Source organism: Lolium rigidum, chromosome 5, assembly GCF_022539505.1.
Source record: "Lolium rigidum isolate FL_2022 chromosome 5, APGP_CSIRO_Lrig_0.1, whole genome shotgun sequence".
Lineage (NCBI taxonomy): Eukaryota > Viridiplantae > Streptophyta > Magnoliopsida > Poales > Poaceae > Lolium > Lolium rigidum.
In genome coordinates, this window is record NC_061512.1 from 227,036,499 (window position 1) to 227,058,844 (window position 22,346).

A 22,346-nucleotide genomic window follows, 5' to 3' on the forward strand; every position below is an offset into this window, starting at 1 on the left:
TTACATTTTGAAACAAGATTTTACACAAACTAACACATAGTTAGGAACATGGTTTACACAAACTAACACATAGTTTGAATCATGGTCGACACAAATATAAAAAATTTAAAAATAGAAGCCAGTTGTGTTGATTTCCGTATGTTCGCTGCTAAGAAAGAACATTCAAGGGCACCCAATCACCCAAACTGGAAAATCCAGCGGGAGGAGATGGTGCCCTTGTTGGTTCTACCGATGAGGCGAACAAACAGAAACCTCGACTAGTGGCTTCGTCTGGCCCGTAGCCAGATTCGCTGCAAAGAAAGAACACTCGACGTTCTAACTATCGGTGTCGGAGCCGGAGTCGTCGGTGTGGTAGTGCCTTTGGCAGGCTGTGTCGTCGAACACCTTGACGATCATCTCGCCGTCCCCCTCGTAGAGGAAGGTGAGCTGGCAGCCGGGCTCGAGCGCGAGGTCGCGGGCGAACTTGTCCCACCCCGTGTGCAGGTACATCTTGCCCTGCCCGTCGAACAGGACCGCCACGGTCCAGGCGGCGAAGTTGCAGCTCGGCCTCCCGTAGCTGCAAGTGCGCCGGCTCGACGCCGTCGACGAACTCGGCGAACTTGTCCGGTAGCCGCTTGATGGCGAGTGGGTCGTCGTCGATGCGGAGGAGGAACTCGAAGCAGCGCTCCTCCTGCGAGGACGAGGAGGGCGCAGGCGACGGCGAGCGTGGGGCCGTAGCTGCTCCACCACGGCGGCCCCTGCCCCGGCCACGGGGGCGCCCAGGGCCGCGGCCTCGACCGCCTCGCCGGCCACCAGGACCGGCCATGGACTTCCTCGCGGGCTTGGCTGCATCACAGGAACACCTAGGCGGCGCTACGCTCGAGCTTTGTGGCGGCTAGGGTTTCTTTGGAGGTCTGGATGAGGAAGAAGAACGCGCGCCCCCTTTATATAGGCCGGCGGCATGCGGTGGCCGCGGGACGCGTGTCGTCGCTATTAACCTGGTTGGCGGAGGTGGGCGGCCGCTCGGCAGCCGAGGCATCGTCGCCATTAACGTGACGCAGAGTGCCGAAGCGACGCAGCTTTGCAGTTGCTGGCGCGTTTGAGAACACGCATCGACGCAGGGTCGCTGCCAGGCGGTCTCAGCCGAAACGTCCGCCAGACACGAGCGGACGTTTCCGGACGTCCACGGAGACGCATCCGAGGCGCATATTTGGGCCAGGTTTGCGTCTCCGCGGACAGCCCGGTCACTTTGCGTCGTCCCGCTAGAACAGCCCCAGACATATTTCCGATCACGGCGGACGAAAACGGTCGCTCAGCGTCTGTTTGTGTCACGCCGATGGAGATGCCCTAAAGGGTCTGCTATTTTTGTGAGTAAGCCATTCAGCCACAAGCGCGATGGCCTGGCGACAGAGAAAAATGCGATTAATAGACATGGACTTCTGAACGCATTAATTATTTCCCATGCTTTCTTTGTCAAGTCTCCCCTGTTCTTTCAGTTGTGTTCCATGTCCGAAATGAGAACGTAGGCATGACTCATGGAGACGTCAAGACTCAAGGCCATGCCGGGGAGAGCATGCCTAGCTAATGGGTAAGCTTATAAGAACACGTATGCAGTCATAAGAACACGTATGCCGGGGAGAGTATGCCTAGCTAATGGGGAGAGCATGCCTTAGGGCATCTCCAACCGGGCGACCCAAATGGACGCGCTGGGCCGTCCATTTTGGGCCGTTTGCGTGCCCGAGCGGACGCGCGGACGGAGCCCCGCGTCCGCGCGTCCGTTTGGATCGCGCGCTGCGTCCAACGCGGCAGATTTGGGTCGCGGCGCCCTATGGTATGTTTTTCTTGTAAATTCACTAGAAAAACGCAAAAAAATATTATATAAAATATATAAAATAGTACAAATGATCAAAATGTATTACACATTACATAGTCCATGTAATCAAGGATAAAGTATTATTCAAATAAAATGAAAAAACGATACAAATGCTCTAGGCTTCGAGATTTCCTTCATCATTGTTGTTTGCGGCATTGTTGCCTACGTGCTTGCCACATGTGCTCGACCAAATCAGCCCGAAGCTGGTTGTGTACAGCTAGATCTCGAATTTCATGGTGCGCATGAAGAATATCCTGGAATGATGCCGGAGCACCTTGCTGAGGAGTAACCAACTCTCCTTGGCCTTCCCAGTCATTATCAAAGAGTGAATCATCTCGCTCTATCTCAACAATCATGTTATGCATGATTACACAAGCGGTCATCACCTCCCACAGAGTTTGCACATCCCAGGCTCGCGGCGGTGTCCGACGATAGCCCAACGAGCTTGGAGGATGCCAAACGTCCGCTCGACATCTTTCCGGGCTGCCTCCTGCTCTTTGGCAAACCTTGCCTCCTCGCTCCGAGTTGGGGTTTCGGATTGTCTTCACGAGTGTAGCCCAAGGTGGATAGATACCATCAGCAAGGTAGTACCCCTTCGTGTAGTGGTGGCCATTGATCTCAAAATCCACATCAGGGGACTGCCCGTACGCTAGCCTATCAAGCACCGAAGAGCGCTGCAGCACATTGATGTCATTGTGCGAGCCAGCCATTCCGAAGAATGAGTGCCAAATCCATGTGTCATGGGAAGCAACAGCTTCAAGAATGACTGTGCACCCCTCAGAATGGCCGCTGTATGCCCCTGCCAACCAAAGGGGCAGTTCTTCCACTCCCAGTGCATGCAGTCTATGCTGCCAAGCATCCCAGGAAAACCCCTGGAAGCGTTGATCGACAACAGACGAGCTGTGTCCTCTGCATTAGGTTGCTGGAGGTACTGTTCTCCGAACGAACCGATCACTGCTCTACAGAACCTGTACATCGATTCCAAGCCGGTTGACTCACTCATGCGCGTGTACTCATCTACGAAATCACCGGCAACGCCATATGCGAGCATCCTAATCGCTACGATCTTCACGCCATCCATTATCCGGCGGAACAGCGGCCTGGTCATCCGAAAACGACGACGAAACAAGGACGGCACGAACAATGGATTGGGTTTGAAGTAGTCGTTGTAGAGCTGGTCGTGGCCGCGTTCTCTTTTGCGGTCCAAGGCGGCCGCGCGCCCGGCAAGGACCCCGGTGCACGGGGATTTGCGAGACGATGTGCTCGTGGATGAGCAGCGCGCAGCATCCGTGAAAAATTCGTCGTCGGAGTCCTCTTCCGACGACGTGTCGATGAAGTTCTTGAAGTAGTATTCGTCGTCGCTGTCCACCATGATCTGAAAAGGGACACATTTTAGTTCGAGCATTTGAACGAACACCTCGCAGGCGGAGGCGATCCAAATGCTTCTGTAGGGACCTGCAGAAGCGGCCGTCTCAGCCGACGTGCGGTCTGGAAACACGGTGCAGGAGAGCTCACCTCCGGCGGAAACGGCGCAGCTGCGAACGGCGGGAGGTGTCGCGACGGTGAGAGGACAACAGCGCCGGCGGCGGCGTCCTCCGACTCGCTACGACGCGGCGAAAGCAGCGCGGGACCTCGACCTATGCTTCCGCCCCGCTTGCCGGCGTCTCGACGACGATGGCCGGCGTCGACGCGCTCCCAAATCGCCGGTCCGTGGGTGGCGGCGGAGCGGTGGGGAGATGTGTGCGACGGGCTTGTGTTTTGGGAGGCGGACGAGCGGGCCGAGGGCGGACAAGGGAGGACGCGACCGACCAGCCTTTCGCGTCCGCGGCCACGCAAACTCGTCCAAGATTTGGGCCGGGTTTGGGTCGTCCCGGACGCCGCGGCCATCCGTTTTAGGGATGGGTCCGCGCGCTGGGCCGCGGTTTTGTCCGTTTCGACCCATCCAGACGCGCGGGCGCGGGATGGGTCGCCCGATTGGAGATGCCCTTAGGCACGAAACTCCTTTTCATTTTGGTACTGAAGAAAATTTGCCCATTGTCCGCTCCATTCGACACAGCGTTGTTGATGGCGTCATCTCCATGTCCAATGCAGTCATATGTATGTCATCATCTTCTCGGTTAGTGAAAGAAAACGTAGTCAAACTGACTTGCACCGTAAGAATGTGGCGGGTACGTAACAAAAGTGTTTCCATGAAATTACGTCGTCTTTAGGTGTCATTTTCACTTTTCATGACCGTGAAATAAGTACATACCCGTGGAACAAGACTATCGGATGTCCGAACGAAAGTAAAGAGACTGATCAATGGTCGGGGATATTTGGCTACTCGGCTCGTTATGGTTTGACTCACTAAACTTGGGATCGTTATAGGTTGGATGATTAAATTTGTTAAGAATAACAAGATAAAATCACTGTAAAGCTCTGTTCTTTATGTGTGTGTCCACGAGCGCTCACGAGCTGCTCGCTAAGATCATTAAGAAAAATTGACTAAAAAGCTAAGTAGTATATACAAGGGTATATATAAGTACCAGTGATGTATCCAAGCAATAACATGGTAGATGCTGACATATATATTAATTAACCAAATAGACTAGCCTAGCATTAGGATTTGGCTAGCTAGCAAAGCAAGCTATACACACAAGCAGTTTTGGTGTTTCAAGTTGGGAGTAAGTTAGATAAGACCGTAATTAACAAACTTAATGGGCTGCTTGCGAGGCTCGCCAACTTGCTTATTTAGCTCACTAATATTATTGAGCTAAAAGCATCGTTTAGCTTTATTCATTGTTGCAACAAGCCGAGCTGAACGAGTCGAGCCGACGAGTGCTTGTTAAGCTCGTGAGGCTCAAGCGGTCGAGTCTAGCGCTAACCGTACTTGCTAGTTTATCCCTGCTCCGTACCTCATTCGAATCCAAAAAGAATAGCTTTGCTCTGGGTAGATTAGTAGCCATGAGCCATAAACAACTGAAGCGAGACACTTGACCCGCAGATAATATATATTATAAAACCGACGGAACTGACCGGCGATCATGTGATGACGACAGGACACGGCGCCAGCGAGCGTACTACGGGTACTACGTCAACGTGAGCGTGTGATCGCGTCAGGAGTTCTCACATGTCACATGGCGATCAGCCAAGACACGAGCTAGCGCTCCGGCCACGAGGTTTACGTAATTCGGCAGAGAGAACTTGGTAAAAGGATGGTGAACCAGCTGGCACGCGTGAGCACACTTGCAGGTCATGTTACCGCAGGCCGGCCGGGTGAAAAAATATGTCCCGTCACACGGAGCGGTGGATTACCCGGCTGATAGACGATAATCATCATGGCTAGAGCCGTCGCTTGGAAGAACAAGAAACTATGTCCACGTTGCGCACCGCCGTTCGTTTACGGTTCAGGGCATCTCCAGCGCGGCGACGCAAACGGACGTTTGTCCATTTGCGTCTGCGCGGACAAAAAATGTCCTCCAGCGGGGCGACGCAAAACGTCCGCAGTGTCCGTCCTGACGTAAACGTGGACCAAATATGCGCCAGAAATGCGTCTCTGCGAACGCGCGGACGCGTCCGTTTGTGTCCGGTTGGGCTGCATGCAGCCCTCTCTCTCCTCCTTTAATCACGCATAAGCTTATTCCTAGCCACACAAACAGAATCTTTCCCTCTCTCTCCTCTCTAATCATGCATGCGGTCAAATAAATGCGTCTCTGCCGCTGGAGAAGGGGCAGACACATGCGGACATGCGGACGTTTTTTGTGTCCGTGCCCGACGCAAACGGACATAAATATGCATCGCGCCGCTGGAGATGCCCTTACCCCGTACATTGGAAGCCAAGTCAAGGGTGTGTCCATCCACGAATTTTTACCGTTCGCTAAGAGCATCTCCAGACTTGGTGAAGACCATGGAGTTCATAGGTACATAATAATTAAAACATAATATGAACAAGGAAAAAACAAGTTCATCTTGAGGCAGCGGTAGAAGACGTAATAGTGTGCCACCGTCCTTGTCAAAGCTCCCGCTGTCGTCCTTGGGCGGCGGCGAATCGTCGAGCTCGACGAGGATGCCTAAGCGGCTTGCACGCCCCGCGGCCTCCTTCTTGGCCTCTAAACGCGACCACGCCTCCGCGAAGTGTCGGTGCTCGGGGGGGGGGGGGGGGAGGGGTCGCGTTGAAGGACGTGAGTATGGCCGCTCACTGCCCCGGGAATTCCTCCGAATCCTTCGCTAACCCTAACCCCGCGAAGCGCAGCTTGCTTGCCTGGTATTCCGGCAGGTAGTGGCGGATCCAGGACTTTGAGGTAGTGGCGGATCCAGGATTTTGTGTTAGGGTGGAGCACCTAGACATTTTTCAATACCACAAATATAACATATCAATGTAAATGTACAAAATTTTACTAAACAAGAAAACTAAAATAGATTTATGAAGTCACACAAGTATCATAAATTCAGTTATAGAATGATAAAGCTAACACAGTTAATTAAAGTAGAAAATAGACATAGAGCTAGCACCTAGCACTAATAACAGTCTATCACTTGACAACAAATTCAATAGTAGAGCCAACTGTTGGCTATAAGCCAAGTGCCATGTCATCTATAGTCATCTTAGAGTCAACATGTACAATAGTGAGCTATAAAATTGTACTATTTTATTAGTGCATGGTCACCATTCACTCTCACATAGTGCCTAGGAGCACGTGCTAGAGCTGGTTCTTGCATAAGAGCCCACTCCTCTTCTCTCTCCTCTTCTCCCTCCTCCTCTCTCTCCTCTAACTAGGCAACAATATATTATTTTAATTCTTATAGCCAGCTGACTAGTGAAAGTGCATGGAGCCCCCATGTGTGGTTTTGGTAATTAATGACAATCCCTATGGACTAATGTTTGCATTGAGTTATATTTGTAGGTGTTGTCCATAGGCAATGCTTGAACCATATGTTGGCTTCAAGGTTGCTATAAGAAGAAATTGATGAAGGATATCAAGTGTCAAGTATGTCTTGAAGATGAAGATGAAGTGAGCCCTCAAGTTACTTCAAGACATCAACATGATGAAGAATTAAGAAATGAAGTGCAAGTTCAAGATGAGCCAAACTCGAAGAGATCATATGCTTGAAGCTTGCCATGAAGAAATGAAGTGCAAGTTTAAGGTGAGCCATCTCAAAGATATCATTTGCTTGAAGCATGCCCTCCATATGGTGTTCATGAATATATGAAGTTGCACCGAAGAAGAAGCTCTCCCATGGTGGATTATGGGGGAGCAATCCACAAGACTTCGTCAAGCAAGCACAATCAAGAAAGGTGTTCCATCTTGTTGCGGTCAAGATCGTCATCATCAAGCTCAAGTGGAATGCTCAAGGTTAAGGTTTGCTCTTGATAGGGTTTCTTTCTCACCGGTCTCATGGTGTAGTTGGAGACCGGTTTATAGTTTAGTTGCCGTACTATCAAGAGGGCTCTCGAGTGAGTAACTCGATCGTATCCTTCGGAGAGCTCAAACCTTTGCATCCTTGCATCATCTTTCTTGGTTGTTATTTGGATCTTATCCATATGGTGTTTTAGGGCTTGTGCTTATTCTCATGACAAGCTCTAGTTCATCGAAAACGGATTCCGCATGAATCACTTGTTGCGTTTTCGATATTGGAGTTTTTCTCGGTTTCTCGTATTGAGAGGTTTACTCTAAAATACATAGAAAAACCTACCCCACTTGTTATTAAGCTTTTCACTCTTTTTGGGGTAGCTCTTATCATCTTCTTTACAACAAAATTGGTTTCACCTAAATCCGAGTTTCCTAACTCAAGTTGTTGCATTTTCCATATTGGAGGTTTTACCGGTTTGTTGTTTATAGATAGGTAAAACCTTTATCCATTTGTTTCTATCCTACTTTGCTGGACTATGATGGTTCCCTGCATGATCTTGGAGAGCTTGTTACTAGCTTCGAAACGAGCCCAAGATCATCAAAATCGGAGTCCGGATGCAAAAGTTCTTGAGGTTTTCGTATCGGGTGTTTGACAAAAAACTGGGGGCCGGAACTGCCGCCGGGAACACCCCGGCACTGCCGCCGGGCCGGCACTCGCCGGTGGAAAAAGGCCAGCACTGCCGGCCACCCCGGCACTGCCGGTGGAACAAGGCCGGCACTGCCGGCCTGTCGCGATTTTGGCCCCAACGGGCAGAAATCTAAGACCCCTATTTAAGGCCTTCTTCCTCCTCTTTCTCCCCACTTCTTCTTCCTCCTTTGGCTCTCCACCATTGCTGACCTTGAGAGCTTTCCACATCCCTCTACTCCTCCAATGATTCTTGAATCCATTTGAGGGAAAAGGAAGAGGAGATCTAGATCTACATTTCTACCAATCAAATCCATCTCTTTGTGAGTGGAACTCTCTAGATCTTGATCTTGGTGTTCTTTGTGAATTCCTTTGTTCTTCCTCTCTTATTCCCCCAATAGCTTTTGTAGCTTTGTTGGAATTTGAGAGAGAAGGACTTGAGCATCTTTGTGGTGTTCTTGCCATTGCATTTGGTGCATCGGTTTGAGTTCTCCACGGTGATTCGTGGAGGTGAAAGCAAGAAAGTTGTTACTCTTGGGTTCTTGGAACCCTAGACGGATTCTAGGCCTTTGTGGCGATTTGTTGGGAGCCTCCAATTAAGTTGTGGATGTGTACCCCAATCTTTGTGTAAGGCCCGGTTTCCGCCTCGAAGGAAATCCCTTAGTGGAACCGTGACCTAGGCCTTTGTGGCGAGGGTCACCGGAGATTTAGGTGAGGCGCCTTCGTGGCGTTCGGTGTGTGGTGTGAGTACCGCATCTTGGGGTGAGGCCTTTGTCGCGTTGGTGTGCATCGAGCAACCACACCTCAAGGTGAGCCTCTTGTGGCGTTCGGGAGCACTAAGCAACCGCACCTCTCCACCGGAGATTAGCACTCGCAAGAGTGTGAACTCCGGGATAAATCATCGTCTCCCGCGTGCCTCGGTTATCTCTATACCCGAGCTCTTTACTTATGCACTTTACCTTGTGATAGCCATCGTGCTTGAAGTTATATATATCTTGCTATCACATACTTGCTTGTATTGCTTAGCATAAGTTGTTGGTGCACATAGGTGAACCATAGTATATAGGCTTTGGGCTTGACAAAGTAAACGCTAGTTTTATTCCGCATTTGTTAAGCTCATCTCGTAAAAGTTTTAAATCGCCTATTCACCCCCCCCTCTAGGCGACATCTGTGTCCTTTCAACTAGGACTTATTTTACTTGCTCTGACGCGCACACGATGAAAATTGGAAATGGAAGATGCCCTTGTTAGATTTTTTCTTGACGTGCGAGTGAGATTTAGTTTGTTCAGTGAATGTCCCAGATGATATTTACTATGGGCGAACAATCTGATTTCTAAGGGTGGGGGCGCCCCACCCGTACACCTGCTAGCTCCGTCCATGCCGGCAGGCCAGCCACTCTGCCTCCGCCTTCGGCTTCTTCAACCGGGGAGAGGAGTTGCATGAATCGTCCTCGTGCTTCGTCCTCCTCGCACCTACCGGCGGTGGCGGAGGACCTCCGATGTAGAGGTCGCCGCTCCTCGGCGTCCTTGGCATGCTCGAGGAGGAAGCCCTCGACGACGACCTTGACGACGACAAAGATGAGGACGCGGAGGCCATCCTCCGCGGCGCCCACCTCCGCGTCGGCGTGGGGTACTCGAGCTGTGGCTCGTTCCCGAGCGCGATGTGCTTGAGCACTTCTGCGAGGGTGCGGTCCAGCGTACCCCACCAGATCCGATATGCCGCCGCATTCTTGCCGATGGGCGGCATCCCTTTCCCCTCGTACCGGCCAAGCTCGAATAGGCGCTGCTACCGGAAGAAGGCGTTCCAGGTAACGTTGTTCTCCAAATCCCGGTGCGGGTCTGCGTGCTGCTCCAGCATGAGCGCGCCGTAGAAGTACCAGTGCATCACACTCGCGGAGGCGTTCTCGCGTGGCTCCAGCGGCATCAGGATACCTTCCGCGCTCAAGCGCCATTCTCCGACCGCGCGCATGTCCGGCGGGGCCATGTACCCCGCCTCATATAGAGCGTTCGCCTCCTTTTCGTGCAGGGTGCGGCTACCGAAGCCATTTGCAGTGGCATTGTCACCCTCGTACCTCTTGGCCATGGCCACCGCAGTGGCCGCGGTGGATGTTTCTAGGGTTTGGGGGTCATGGGGAATAGAGGCAACAACGGCGAGAGAGGTGGGTGTGGGAGTGGCGCATAAAAATGGAGGGGGTTAGAAATAGGGGGAAAGCACGCGGGAAGAGGGCGCGTGGTACCGCATTAACGTCGTCACGTGCCATTGATGCGATGAGACCTTCTCGCCTATCGACACTAATGGGAAAGTTGCATGCTCGGGAGACGACGCGCGGACGACGAGCCGAGTCGTTGGCAGGTGGGGCTTGCCGAACACGTCTGTTCTGCTGGCGCTCCCGCCCCCCCCCCCCCCTCGTCAGTTGGGTGTAAGGATGGCAAAGGAGCGGGTTTGGACGGATATACCAAAACTAGATCCATGCACACATATCCATCAAATTCATTGTGCCCCGCCCATAAAAGTATCCGTGGGCATGGAGGTCGCTCCAAATCCAAACCTGCTGGATATTCGGGTATCCATGGATATCCACATCTTTATGCACTATGCACATGAGAAGACCAACATTTGAGCGCAACAACAAAATTTCGACACGTTTTTAACAATATTTCAGAAATATCACAAAAAATTATGGGGGCAATGCATAGAAATATCAAAGCAATAATATTTGAACCCCATAGTACTTATGGGTCGTGGGTGGAATAAGATATTAGGATTAGCCTAATTAAGTTTACGTGTTACATAAAGTGGGTCTTCAGTGATTTTGATCTCAAGAGAAGGGCAGCTTGGCCTCGGTAAAATTTCATGTCTCATTGACATGTGGGTTTCACATATCAGACGGGTATCTATTAGATATCTATGGGGTAAAACCTTTGTCTGTTCCCGCTCCATGAATTATTGGATATCTGCCCCATAAAATCTGTGGGTGCAATCAACTCTTCATATCCTTGCCCGTCGGGTCGAACATCCGTGGATAAAATTCCATCCTTGGTTGGGTGCGGTGAAATAAAACGGCTTTGCCTGTCAAAGACATAACAAACAAGGCGACGAGAGGATTATAAACCATAACCACGGTGCGGTGCTGACGCGACGCTGTCACCAGGCAGACGTACGCAGAGGCGGCCGCCTGCGATCGTGCGCATGGCGTCAGCGTGACCCACGGCAACAGCCGCTGTCTAGCACGAGACTTTTGGAGCGATGCGCCACCCCGTCCGGGCTCTCTATGTGTTTTTTTATGGATAGGAGAAAGTCAAGAAACGAGCTGGCCGGCGATTCGCCACCCCAGCGGGAACTGTCCCTTTCGTCCCCGAGGAGCGCGCGGCAGCCGCTGTAACGGAATCAACCCCATTTCGCACCCGCGCCATGGCGCTATATATATATAGACCGGAGCCGGGAAGCCGTCGTCATGAACTCGTACTTTCCTTCCGTAAACACAATACAGACGCCTGAGATCAATCCGTTCGCCTGCGGCCTGAGTCGTGGTAGCTAGAATGTCGACGGCGGCGGTGGAGGTGCCCCGGCAGGTGGCCAGGAAGTTCCTGGCGCGGCCGCAGCACGAGGGCGTCGGCGCCGTCGTCCGCCGCAGCATCGGCAGGTGAGAGCCCTCGGCTCGCTTCCACTTCATTGGAGGGCACCATTATATTTCATCGATGGCTTGGTTGGTTGCTGATCGGTTGGTGCGTGTGCGTGCAGGTTCGAGCTCAGGTACTTCGATCCATTCCTCGTCCTGGACGAGTTCTCAGGTGAGCAGCCAGCGCTGGCCAGTTTCGGATGTTTCGTTTGGATTGCAGCTAGGCAGACGGAGTTCTTCATGGTTGTTGCTAGTAGCTGACTTTGAGTCCTTGTCTGAATTTGCTGCAGTTTCTGCTCCGGCCGGGTTCCCCGACCATCCGCACAGAGGCTTCGAGACCGTCACCTACATGCTCGAGGTATGCACGAATTCCATTTTTTCTTAGCCACATTTTCATAGTGCTGCTTCTGAATTATTTCTATACCCCTTTGATGATGCAGCCTCTGACTCTCGTGGGTAAACTCCTACTTGATTAGTCGGAACTCCTTTGCTAGCTAGTAGAACGGCAACATGAACTGGCAAACCTTCTGACCAAGTCTACATATATTCATAGAGTGATCGTGAAAGTACCTTGCGGCATCAGCATTTCTTCCTAAACCAAGTCTACCAAGTCTCTAATGGTAGCAGCGACTTTGACAGCCATACATGCACGATAAACTAAACCGCGTTATGCTTGTCAAAAAAACTTGGACCTGAAACTTTTCTTGCCACCCACTCGAAGAATGCATCTGAAAGGGGGGAACTTTGTTCTGATACCCTCTGTACTTCGCCAACCACCCAGCGGGCAGCCGGAAAATCAACAAAATGATATCCCGTTTAAATCGCATCGACAGATGGGCTAAGTAGTGTGAAATTGGGTGGGAAAGTGGGATCTTTTTTTCACAGGAAAACGATGCCATAGGGTGGTTAACTTGTGTCTGACGACCATTTCTTTCTCTTTGCTTTGCCGCAGGGGGCCGTGACGCACGAGGACTTCGAGGGCCACCGCGGCACCATCAAGGCCGGCGACGTGCAGTGGATGACGGCCGGCCGCGGCATCGTGCACTCGGAGATGCCCGCCGCGCCCGGCACCTCCAGGGGGCTCCAGCTCTGGGTCAACCTCGCCTCCCACAACAAAATGTAAAGCATTGTTTTCCTTGTCTTCTTCCCTTCTTCCCACGTCATGTCCGATCGCGTCACCTCGACGCACGCAAGACGCAACACGGAAGAAGACCAGCCAGCTTTGCAGCTCGATTAACACGTGCGCTGCCTGCTGCAGGATCGAGCCGGGGTACCAGGAGATCCAGAGCAAGGACATCGCCTCCACCACGTCGGCGGACGGCGGCGTGACGGTGCGCGTGATCGCGGGGCAGGCCATGGGCGCGCGGTCGCAGGTGAGCACGCGGACGCCGACCATGTACCTGGACTTCACGGTGCGCCCACACTCCATTGCGCCGGCGCGGCAGCCGGTGCCGGCGTCCTGGAACGCGCTCGTCTACGTGCTGGAGGGCGAGGCCTCGTTCATCGGGGGCGCCGGCGAGAAGGCGGTGGGCGCGCACCACCTGGTGCTGCTCGGGCAGGGCGGCGACGGCGTGGAGGTGTGGAACAGGTCGGACCGGCCGCTCCGGTTCCTGCTCCTCGCCGGCGAGCCCATCGGGGAGCCCGTGGCGCAGCTCGGCCCCTTCGTCATGAACACCGAGGAGGAGATCGACGCCACCGTCAACGACTTCGAGCTGTGTATCAATGGGTTCGAGAAGGCCAAGCACTGGAAATCGCAGGCGATGATCGCGCTAGACCTAGAGTAGGGACAAAGGATGGCACGCCGCGCACACTCACTGGAGAACACGTTCCACGTACGAGGTTATTTATTTGTTTATTTATTATTCCAGGAATTAGTGGTCGATTTGCTAAGACATCAGCGATCAATCGATTTGCTAAGACATCACATCAGCGATCAATCGATGTGCTCAGACATCAGCGATCGATTTGTGTACATATCCGGTATTCCAAATACAAAGACTCGAGTGCAAAAGTAAAATTACACAAGGAAAACATTGTGAAATATCGAATTTGCAAAGTAAGTCTTTTTTTTAGATAAACCCTGCGATTATATTAACTCATAATAGAATATTTTGTTCCTAACAAAGTCTGGTGCACCATCATTCCACACCTTACAAACTTATTGCATTTCCATAGCTAAAACATGGGCTAGAGTGAATAGACCGTGAATAGATCGATCATGCTCGTCCATGTTCAACTTGGCAGCCACTCCCGTACTATCCGTCTCCAGTACCACTCTCTGAACCTGATGATCCATCACGAGGTAAAGACCCTGCCGACATGCCAGAAGCTCGGCGTGTTCAGCATCGATGAGGTGGGAGAAAAAATGGCTTGCCCCGGAGACAAAATCGTCATGGTGGTCACGAATAACCACACCGGCCCACTCCAGTAGCTGAATGAAAAGTTCCATCTAGATTCATCTTAACCCAACCAGGATCCGGTCTGAGCCAATGTTCAGTAGGTTTTCCAACGGCCGAAGATGGCAATGTTCTTCCACTCCTCAGCCGCGGCCGATTTTAGCACAATCGATGTTGGGCCAGCTATCAACAGAGACTCTCTTGCGTCATTCCTTGCTTACCAAAGATTATAGATTACCATCATGAACCAAGTCGCATGTCCATTTGTGGCCTTACCGACCCAATCAAACAACCAGCCCTTGAGTTCAGAATGACACCGTAGTCGCTTCGGTGGAACATCAAATCTACAGTGTGAATGAATCGAAGCAAGAGACCACGCTGACTGGGAATGAGGACACGACCAAAACCGATGCTACACCGTCTTTTATCTTCCTATGACTTAGCTCAGTACCAATAGCCAGGCCTTTCTCAATCAGTCTCCAGCAATGGACTTTCACCTTACCCGGGATCTGTGCTCCCCACAATGCCAACCATCCCCTGTGCTCATCACAGATTCTCGACGTCTCTACCCTACCCCTCGCCGCCCGCTTCCGTTGGATGGCAAGATGATAAGCTGATTTCACCGAGAAAACACCATTCTTAGAGTAATTCCATACATGAAAATCGCTCGAACCAGGACGACCAATTGGTGTGCGAAGGATGTCATGTACATCCACTGGAAGAAGATGTTGCTGCAGCTCAGCCTCGTCCCAACCTCCGCCACCTTGCACAACGAGAGCTTGCACTCTCTTTGTCCTATCATCGAGCAAAGACCAAGTGGATATTTTGCTCCTGTCCTGGGTATCCAATTATCCTCCCAAACTCTAACCTTTGAGCCATCTCCAATTCTCCACACCACACCCTCTCTCAAGAGATCTCGTCCATGATTGACCCCCCCTGCCATGTGTAAGACGCCCTCTTCAGACATGAAGCAGAAAGGAAGTCCAAGTCCTTAAAATATCGGGCTTTCTAAACTTTTGTGCACAACACGTCAGGGTCTGTGAGCAGTCTCTAGCCCTGCTTTGCTAGGAACGCCTGGTTGAAACATTCGTCAAGACCGTTTGCTTTTGGACATTCTGTCCCACCCAATCCAATGAACTTTTTTCTTCCCCGCTGTGTCGCCCCGATGATACCGAACTAAGTTGCTTGCATTGCTTCTTGGTGCGTTGAAAACAACCCATAGTATATGCCGGTACCGCGTGTAACACCGATTTGCTGAGGACACATTTTCCTTCTTTGGACATACCATGTCCTTTCCACCCTAACAACCCTCCTTTGAGCGACCAAGGGCAGCGGACAGTCCCAGATATCGCTCCGAGAGGACTTCACAAACTATACCAATCTCTTCCTTGAGTTGACGCTTTAGCTCATCATTGCAAGTCTATTTTGTTTCTTTCTGTGCCTAGTTGATTACGACCCTAAGAATTACGAACTACTACGCTCCGTTCCATCAAAGTCAAAGTCAGATAATGTAAACTTCGATCGAGTTTTTAGAAAAAAAAATATCAATATCTATCATGCTAAATCAATGTTCTTAGTAACTTTCTTTTATTGTAATTCTTGTTTTTTTTTTGGTTGTGTGTATCCGTAATGCCAGATTATCGCTGTTGTTGTAGAGGCTAGGTGTAATTGATATCTTTACGATATTAATATATATTCCCTTTATTTAAAAATACAAAAGGACACAATCTCATATTTGAGGTACGAAGAAAAAAACCAACTAATAATAAGTATCACAATTAATTATGTAAAAATGCTCTTGTGCTTTGAATTAATTAATGTGTTGCATTGGTGACTCTTTTTCTACAATTACATGCAACATTTATATTTATGAGCGACGTTCTACAAGATAGAAATTTTATCAATTTTTAACGATTACTGTTATTTAAAAAAAACTTGTTTTCTTTTGGTGCATAGCTGATGATTTCCGTGATAACTATTGTTAAATCTGAACTTTTGCCGGTTATAATTTTATTGACTTAAAATTGGGCTCAGCTTGAGCATTATATCTAAAAGTGAACTGTGATTTTTCTATTTTTCCAAGTGAACAAAAAAACGTCATGTTCTTGACTTTTTAATTTATTTGAAGACATTAGTTAAGTGACTGCCCTCGCTGACCGCGCGTCATCTTCGGTTCACGATTGAGGCTCAGATGGAGACTGATGAGATACAGGCTCTGGCTAAGGTTGACATCCAGGCTCTGGACAAGCGATAAGAGAGACTTTCTGAAGGATCCAGCTAAGAAAATGAAATGGGTTAGTGGGAACAAGCAGCTAAAGCGCAAAGGTAAGGATGAGCGTTGCCACGGCTTTAAAAAAAAATCTATTCACACATCTAAACATAATACACATATGTACCCAAAGAGATAACCACTAATATTTTAAAATGTTAAGAATATTATTTTCTTAAATTGCAGCAAAAACTATAATTCAATATGATGTGCATAGAAATCAACAACCCAATTTTGTTTCTCTTATTTACCAACTTTCTCCACTTTGCTAATGTACTGGAAACGGCTTCAGATAATAACTTCCATATACATGCCCTACTACGTAAAAGCTTGCGAGAGTTGACATCTTACACTTCGCGCAAGCCATGTCGCTGGCTCATGGCTCCGTTCATCAGATTAGCCAATTGAATCAGAGTTGGCTCCATTCCATGTGATGGTCTCCGCTCTTTTTTTGATAAAGAGGAATATATTAATATCAAAAGATACTAATTACATTCAGTCTCCACAACAATGCAACATCTTAATGGTAGTATAGATGCATACAACTAAAAAAAAAGAAAAAAAACTACTCCCTCCGTCCCACTTCATAGGGCTTGCGCGTATCCCTAGGTTATCAATTTGGTCAACATAATATCATTTCTATATTACAAAAATTATATCATTAGAAAGTATAACATCTAAGCTTTTTAATGATATATATTTTATAATACATATGTTTGATGACCCACAAGTATAGGGGGTGTATCGTAGTACTTTCGATAAATAAGAGTGTCGAACCCAACGAGGAGCAGAAGATGTTGACAAGCAGTTTCGATGAAGAATTCACTGTAAATGCTCACAGACAAGTATTCAGAGGGTTTTAGTATAGCAGATGAATAAAGTACAAGTAAGTAAAGTGCGAGAGAAATAATTGCAGCGAGTGGCCCAATCCTTTTTAGCACAAAGGACAAGCCGGTTTGTTTACTTATAATGACCAAACGTTCTTGAGGACACACGGGAATTTAGTCTAGTGCTTTCGCTTTATATAGCTGATTAATCTTCATTGTTTTGATAAGTGTTGTGTGGGTGAACCTATGCTAATGCACCGCCCTTCCTAGGACTAATACATACTTGTGATTATACCCCTTGCAAGCATCCGCAAATACAAGAAAGTAATTAAGATAAATCTAACCACAGCCTTAAACTCTGAGATCCTGCTATCCCTCCTGCATCGATATACAAACGGGGGTTTAGGTTTCTGTCACTCCGGCAACCCCGCAATTAGCAACCGAATACAAGATGCACTCCCCTAGGCCCATAAATGGTGAAGTATCATGTAGTCGACGTTCACATGATACCACTAGAAGAATAACACCACAACTTAAATATCATATACTAACCAACATAATTCACTACTAACATTTAGACTTCACCCATGTCCTCAAGAACTAAATGAACTACTCACGAGACATCATATGGAACATGATCATAGGTGATATGATGATGAATAACAATCTGAACATAAACCTTGGTTCAACGGTTTCACTCAATAGCATCAATAACAAGTAGAAATCAACACCGGGAGAGTTTCCCCTATCAAACAATCAAGATCAAACCCAAATTGTTACAGCTGTGACGAGGTGCAGCGGTGGAGATGGCGGTGATGATGATGAAGATGATGGTGATGATGATGGAGATGATGTCCAGCTCGATGACGATGACGATGGCGTCGATTTCCCTCCGGGAGGGAATTTCCCCGCGGATTTCAGCATGCCGGAGAGCTCTTTTCTCTCTCGGTGTTCTCCGCCCCCGCAGAGGCGGCTGTGACTCTTCGCGACTATCCCCCGGGGCTTAGGTTTTCGGGACGAAGATGTACGCGAAGGAGAAGCGGCCAGAGGGGGTTGTGGGCCCCCTCCTCACAGGGCGGCGCGGCCAGGCCTTGGGCCACGCCGGCCTATGAGGTGGGCCCACCTCGGCTCCCCTCGGCTCCCCTTCTGGCTCCCTTCGTCTTCTGGAAAAATAGGATTTTTCATATAATTTCCGTCAACTGTTGATCTTCCGAAATATTGCATTCTGACGGCGCTTTTTCCAGCAGAATCCTGACTCCGGTGCGCGATCCTCCAATAATCATGAATCATGCAAAATAGATGAAATAACATAAGTATCATCTCCAAATATGAAATATATCAATGAATAACAGCAAATTATGATACAAAATAGTGATGCAAAATGGACGTATCAACTCCCCCCAAGCTTAGACTTCGCTTGTCCCCAAGCGAAACTGAACTCGGTAAACAGGACCACATGTTTATGGAGTGCAGAGTCGATAAATAAAATACGGACAAGAAGCATCATATTCATTCACACAAGACATTCTAGTAAACAACTTCCTCATATAATTCAACTTGAAACAAGTAAAAGGAAATCACAAATAAAGGTGCATAGGAAATCATAATTGGTGATGGCAAACTTTGTTCTTGGTCAGAGAACAGTTAACAGATTATACTTATCTATTGAGCAGCACTCTCATATTAAAGCTTATAATAAACTTGCAGACTCAATCATAATAATCTCCTCATAATCATTGATAACTTTCGAAGCTATACTCATTCAGATAAAACTTGTACTTAAATAAGGAAGAATAAAAGACATGATGAAATAGATCACAATATAGATGGCTTGGTCACAACAACTCAAATGCTTGCCTGAGATGGATGGAAATAGGTTCACTGACTCAACATAAAGTAAAAGACAGGCCCTTCGCAGAGGGAAGCAGGGATTAAATCATGTGCTAGAGTTTTTTGAGTTTTGAAATCATATAGAGAGCATAAAAGTAAAGTTTTGAGAGGTGTTTGTTGTTGTCAACGAATGGTAGCGGGTACTCTAACCCCCTTGCCAAACAGACCTCCAAAGAGCGGCTCCCATGAAGGACGTTATCTCTACCAAGCAAGGTAGATCATCCCTCTTCTCTTTTGTTTACACATGTACTTTAGTTTATTTAAGGATGACACTCCTCCCAACCTTTGCTTTCTCAAGCCATGGCTAACCGAATCCTCGGGTGCCTTCCAGACAATTCACATACCATGGAGGAGTGTCTATTGCAAAATTAAGTTGCTTACCGATTAATCGAGGCAAAACATGTGAAGAGAATTATTAATGAAAGTTGATTAATTGGGGCTGGGAACCCCGTTGCCGCCTCTTTTTGCAAAATTATAGGAGAAGTGGATGAAGCCACTAGTCCATTAATGGAAGCTGCCTAACAAGACTGAAAGATAAAACACCACATACTTCCTCATGAGCTATAAAACATTAACACAAATAAGAGGTAGTAATTTTTGAATTGTTTAAAGGTAGCACATGAAGTATTTACTTGGAATGGCAGGGAAATACCACATAATAGGTAGTTATGGTGGACACTGGTGGCATAGGTTTGGTTCAAGGGTTTGGATGCACAAGAAGTATTCCCTCTCGGTACAGGTCTTTGGCTAGCAAGGTTAATTAGCAAGCATAAGAGTTGAGGGAAACAAATAAATATATATGTGATAGAAACAAGCATGCATCTTCCTTGTAAGCACAAACAAATTTAACTTCAGAATACTAAGCTAGGAGCTAACAAGAGAGATAATAACATCTATACATGTGTTTCCTCTTTTCTACTTAAACTCAAGGTGTTGTTGCTATTGACCAATGCTAAGTTTGCCAAAACCAAATAGATATACTCAATGCTCCCAAGGCGATACCAATACTAATAGCAAGATCGATCATATAATAGAGATTGCAAACTAAAATAAGATGTGCAATATGTAAATGATAGGACTTCTCATTAATATTCCATAACGATAACTCACACCAAGGGATACATAGATAACCAACTAAAGAGATATACATCCATACCGCAACACATCTTGTATGATAACTTCCCTACTCATGATATGACACTACTTGATAGTAAAAAGGTAAAAGATAGTGATGATGTGATACCGCGGCACTCCCCCAAGCTTGGAACAAACCAAGGGGATGCCAATACCGATGATGAATTACTCCTCCGGTGGTGGTGATGATGAATTCCGGATAAGCTTCTCAACAAGCTCCTTTAGCTCGTCAATCCTGTATGTGAGGTTGCGGATCATCTCAGAATTGTGCTCGACGCGGTTAAGAAGTATGTCCGACGGCGAGTCCCAACTCTTAGAGTTGTTTCCCCACTCTTCAGCTTCAGGCTTCGTCTTTCCTGCAGTGTTAGAGAGATCTATGTCCCAGTTGTTGGGCAATACTGCCTTGGGCACCCTTTCAGTTTGACTATTATGAATTAGAATGTGGAAGGGGTTGTAGGTGCCTGGAGGAGATGTCTTTGGAGCTAGGTAGTGACGTGGAACTCTTCCTCCGGTGCTAATCCGTGCGCTTTTCTTGGCGTTGAATGGATTTGACACCACTCCGATGCTTGCGACGGTGGCACGCGGGTGTACTCGCGGAACTTCCTCTTCATCCTCTTCGACTTCTTCTTTCAACTCGGGATCTTGAATATCTTCCTCCGGGGGCTCCTTGTCCTTGTTGTGGGAGACCATGGTGCTTCTAGATCAAAGACAGATCCTGGCAGAAACAGCTCGAAACAAAACGCGACGAGAAAACGATATACGGACCTCCAGGGGTCCGGGGGATTATATAGCAAAAAATTTCACGACAGAAGGAAAGTACCAGGTCGAACCAGAGTCGGAGAGGTGCAACGAGGTGGACTCCTCATAGGGCGGCGCGGCCAGGCTGGGGCCCGCGCCGGCCTATGAGGGCACCCCCTCGTGCTCCTCCTCCACTCCGTTTCGATCTCGTAATTTTTCATATTTTCCAAAAGTTGCAAAAACATTGTTCGTAAAGTTAAACGCGGACTTTTTATTACCAGAACTGTTACCTATTCAAAGTCGAACTCTGCAGGACTGTCAACTTGGCCCTTGATGAAGGCTTCCGGAGTTACCACTTGAATAACATCAACATCTTTATTATAAGAATCACCAGAGATATAATGCTTGAGTCTTTGTCCATTCACCACTTGGGTGGCATTACCTTGCAGAGAGCTAATTTTAATTGCCCTCGATCGATACACCTCATCAATGATATATGGTCCTTCCCATTTTGAGAGTAATTTCCCCGAAAAAATCTGAGACGAGACCGATACAACAGGACTTTATCTCCAACATTAAATTCTCTTTTGATAATCCTTCTATCATGCCATTTCTTAACTTTCTCTTTAAAGAGTTTAGCATTTTCATATGCTTCACTTCTCCATTCATCTAGAGAACTCAATTGTAGCAATCTCTTCTTACCGGCAAGTTTAGGATCTTTATTTAGTTCTCTTATAGCCCAATAAGCTTTGTGCTCTAGTTCTAAAGGTAAATGACAAGCTTTCCCATAAACCATTTTATACGGTGACATACCCATGAGATTTTTATAAGCAGTTCTATAAGCCCATAGTGCTTCTTTCAATTTAATAGCCCAGTTCTTTCTAGATTTATTAACAGTCTTTTGCAAGATAGATTTAATTTCTCTATTTGATAATTCTACTTGCCCACTAGTTTGAGGATGATAAGCAGAAGCAATTCTATGATTAATATCATACTTAGCAAGAGTTTTTCTAAAACCACCATGAATAAAATGAGAACCTCCATCAGTCATAATATATCTAGGAACTCCAAATCTAGGAAAAATAATATCTAAAAGCATTCTTAAAGAGGTCTCACCATCAGCACTCTTTGTAGGTATGGCTTCCACCCATTTAGTAACATAATCAACAACGACAAGTATATGAGTGTTACCTTCTGAAGAAGGGAAAGGACCCATGAAGTCAAATCCCCAACAATCAAATGGTTCAATAACAAGAGTATAATTCATAGGCATTTCATTGCGTCTGGAGATATTACCAACCCTTTGACATTCATCACAAGATAAAATAAACTTCCTTGCATCTTTGAAGAGAGTTGGCCAATAAAAACCTGATTGTAGAACCTTTTGCGCGGTCCTATCTCCGGCGTGATGTCCTCCATAGGCACTTCCATGACACTTATTCAATATCTCTTGTTGTTCATATTCGGGAACACATCTTCGCAGAATATCATCCACTCCTTCTTTATATAAGTGTGGGTCATCCCAAAAATAATGCCTCAAGTCATAAAAGAATTTCCTCCTTTGCTGAGCTGAAAAGGTTGGAGGCAAGTACTTGGATACAATAAA

General features: G+C 47.9%; 1 protein-coding gene across 1 annotated transcript; it reads left to right on the plus strand.

Annotated features, from left to right (window-relative positions):
• Positions 1-11,406: 11,406 nt before the first annotated feature.
• Positions 11,407-13,403, plus strand: LOC124654367 (pirin-like protein At1g50590). The gene is made up of 5 exons (XM_047193377.1): positions 11,407-11,510; positions 11,609-11,658; positions 11,777-11,844; positions 12,439-12,605; positions 12,745-13,403. Exons 1-5 carry the CDS (start codon positions 11,407-11,409, stop codon positions 13,268-13,270), a joined length of 915 nt encoding a protein of 304 aa, XP_047049333.1. The 3' UTR covers positions 13,271-13,403.
• The last annotated feature ends 8,943 nt before the right edge of the window (positions 13,404-22,346 follow it).

Bases quoted from the DNA above. Each gene is read 5' to 3' on its own strand.
- LOC124654367 (XM_047193377.1), top strand. From the start codon at position 11,407: ATGTCGACGGCGGCGGTGGAGGTGCCCCGGCAGGTGGCCAGGAAGTTC. The intron at 11,511-11,608 runs GTGAGAGCCCTC...GTGTGCGTGCAG, and splicing joins GTCCGCCGCAGCATCGGCAG to GTTCGAGCTCAGGTACTTCG. The intron at 12,606-12,744 runs GTAAAGCATTGT...TGCCTGCTGCAG, and splicing joins CTCGCCTCCCACAACAAAAT to GATCGAGCCGGGGTACCAGG.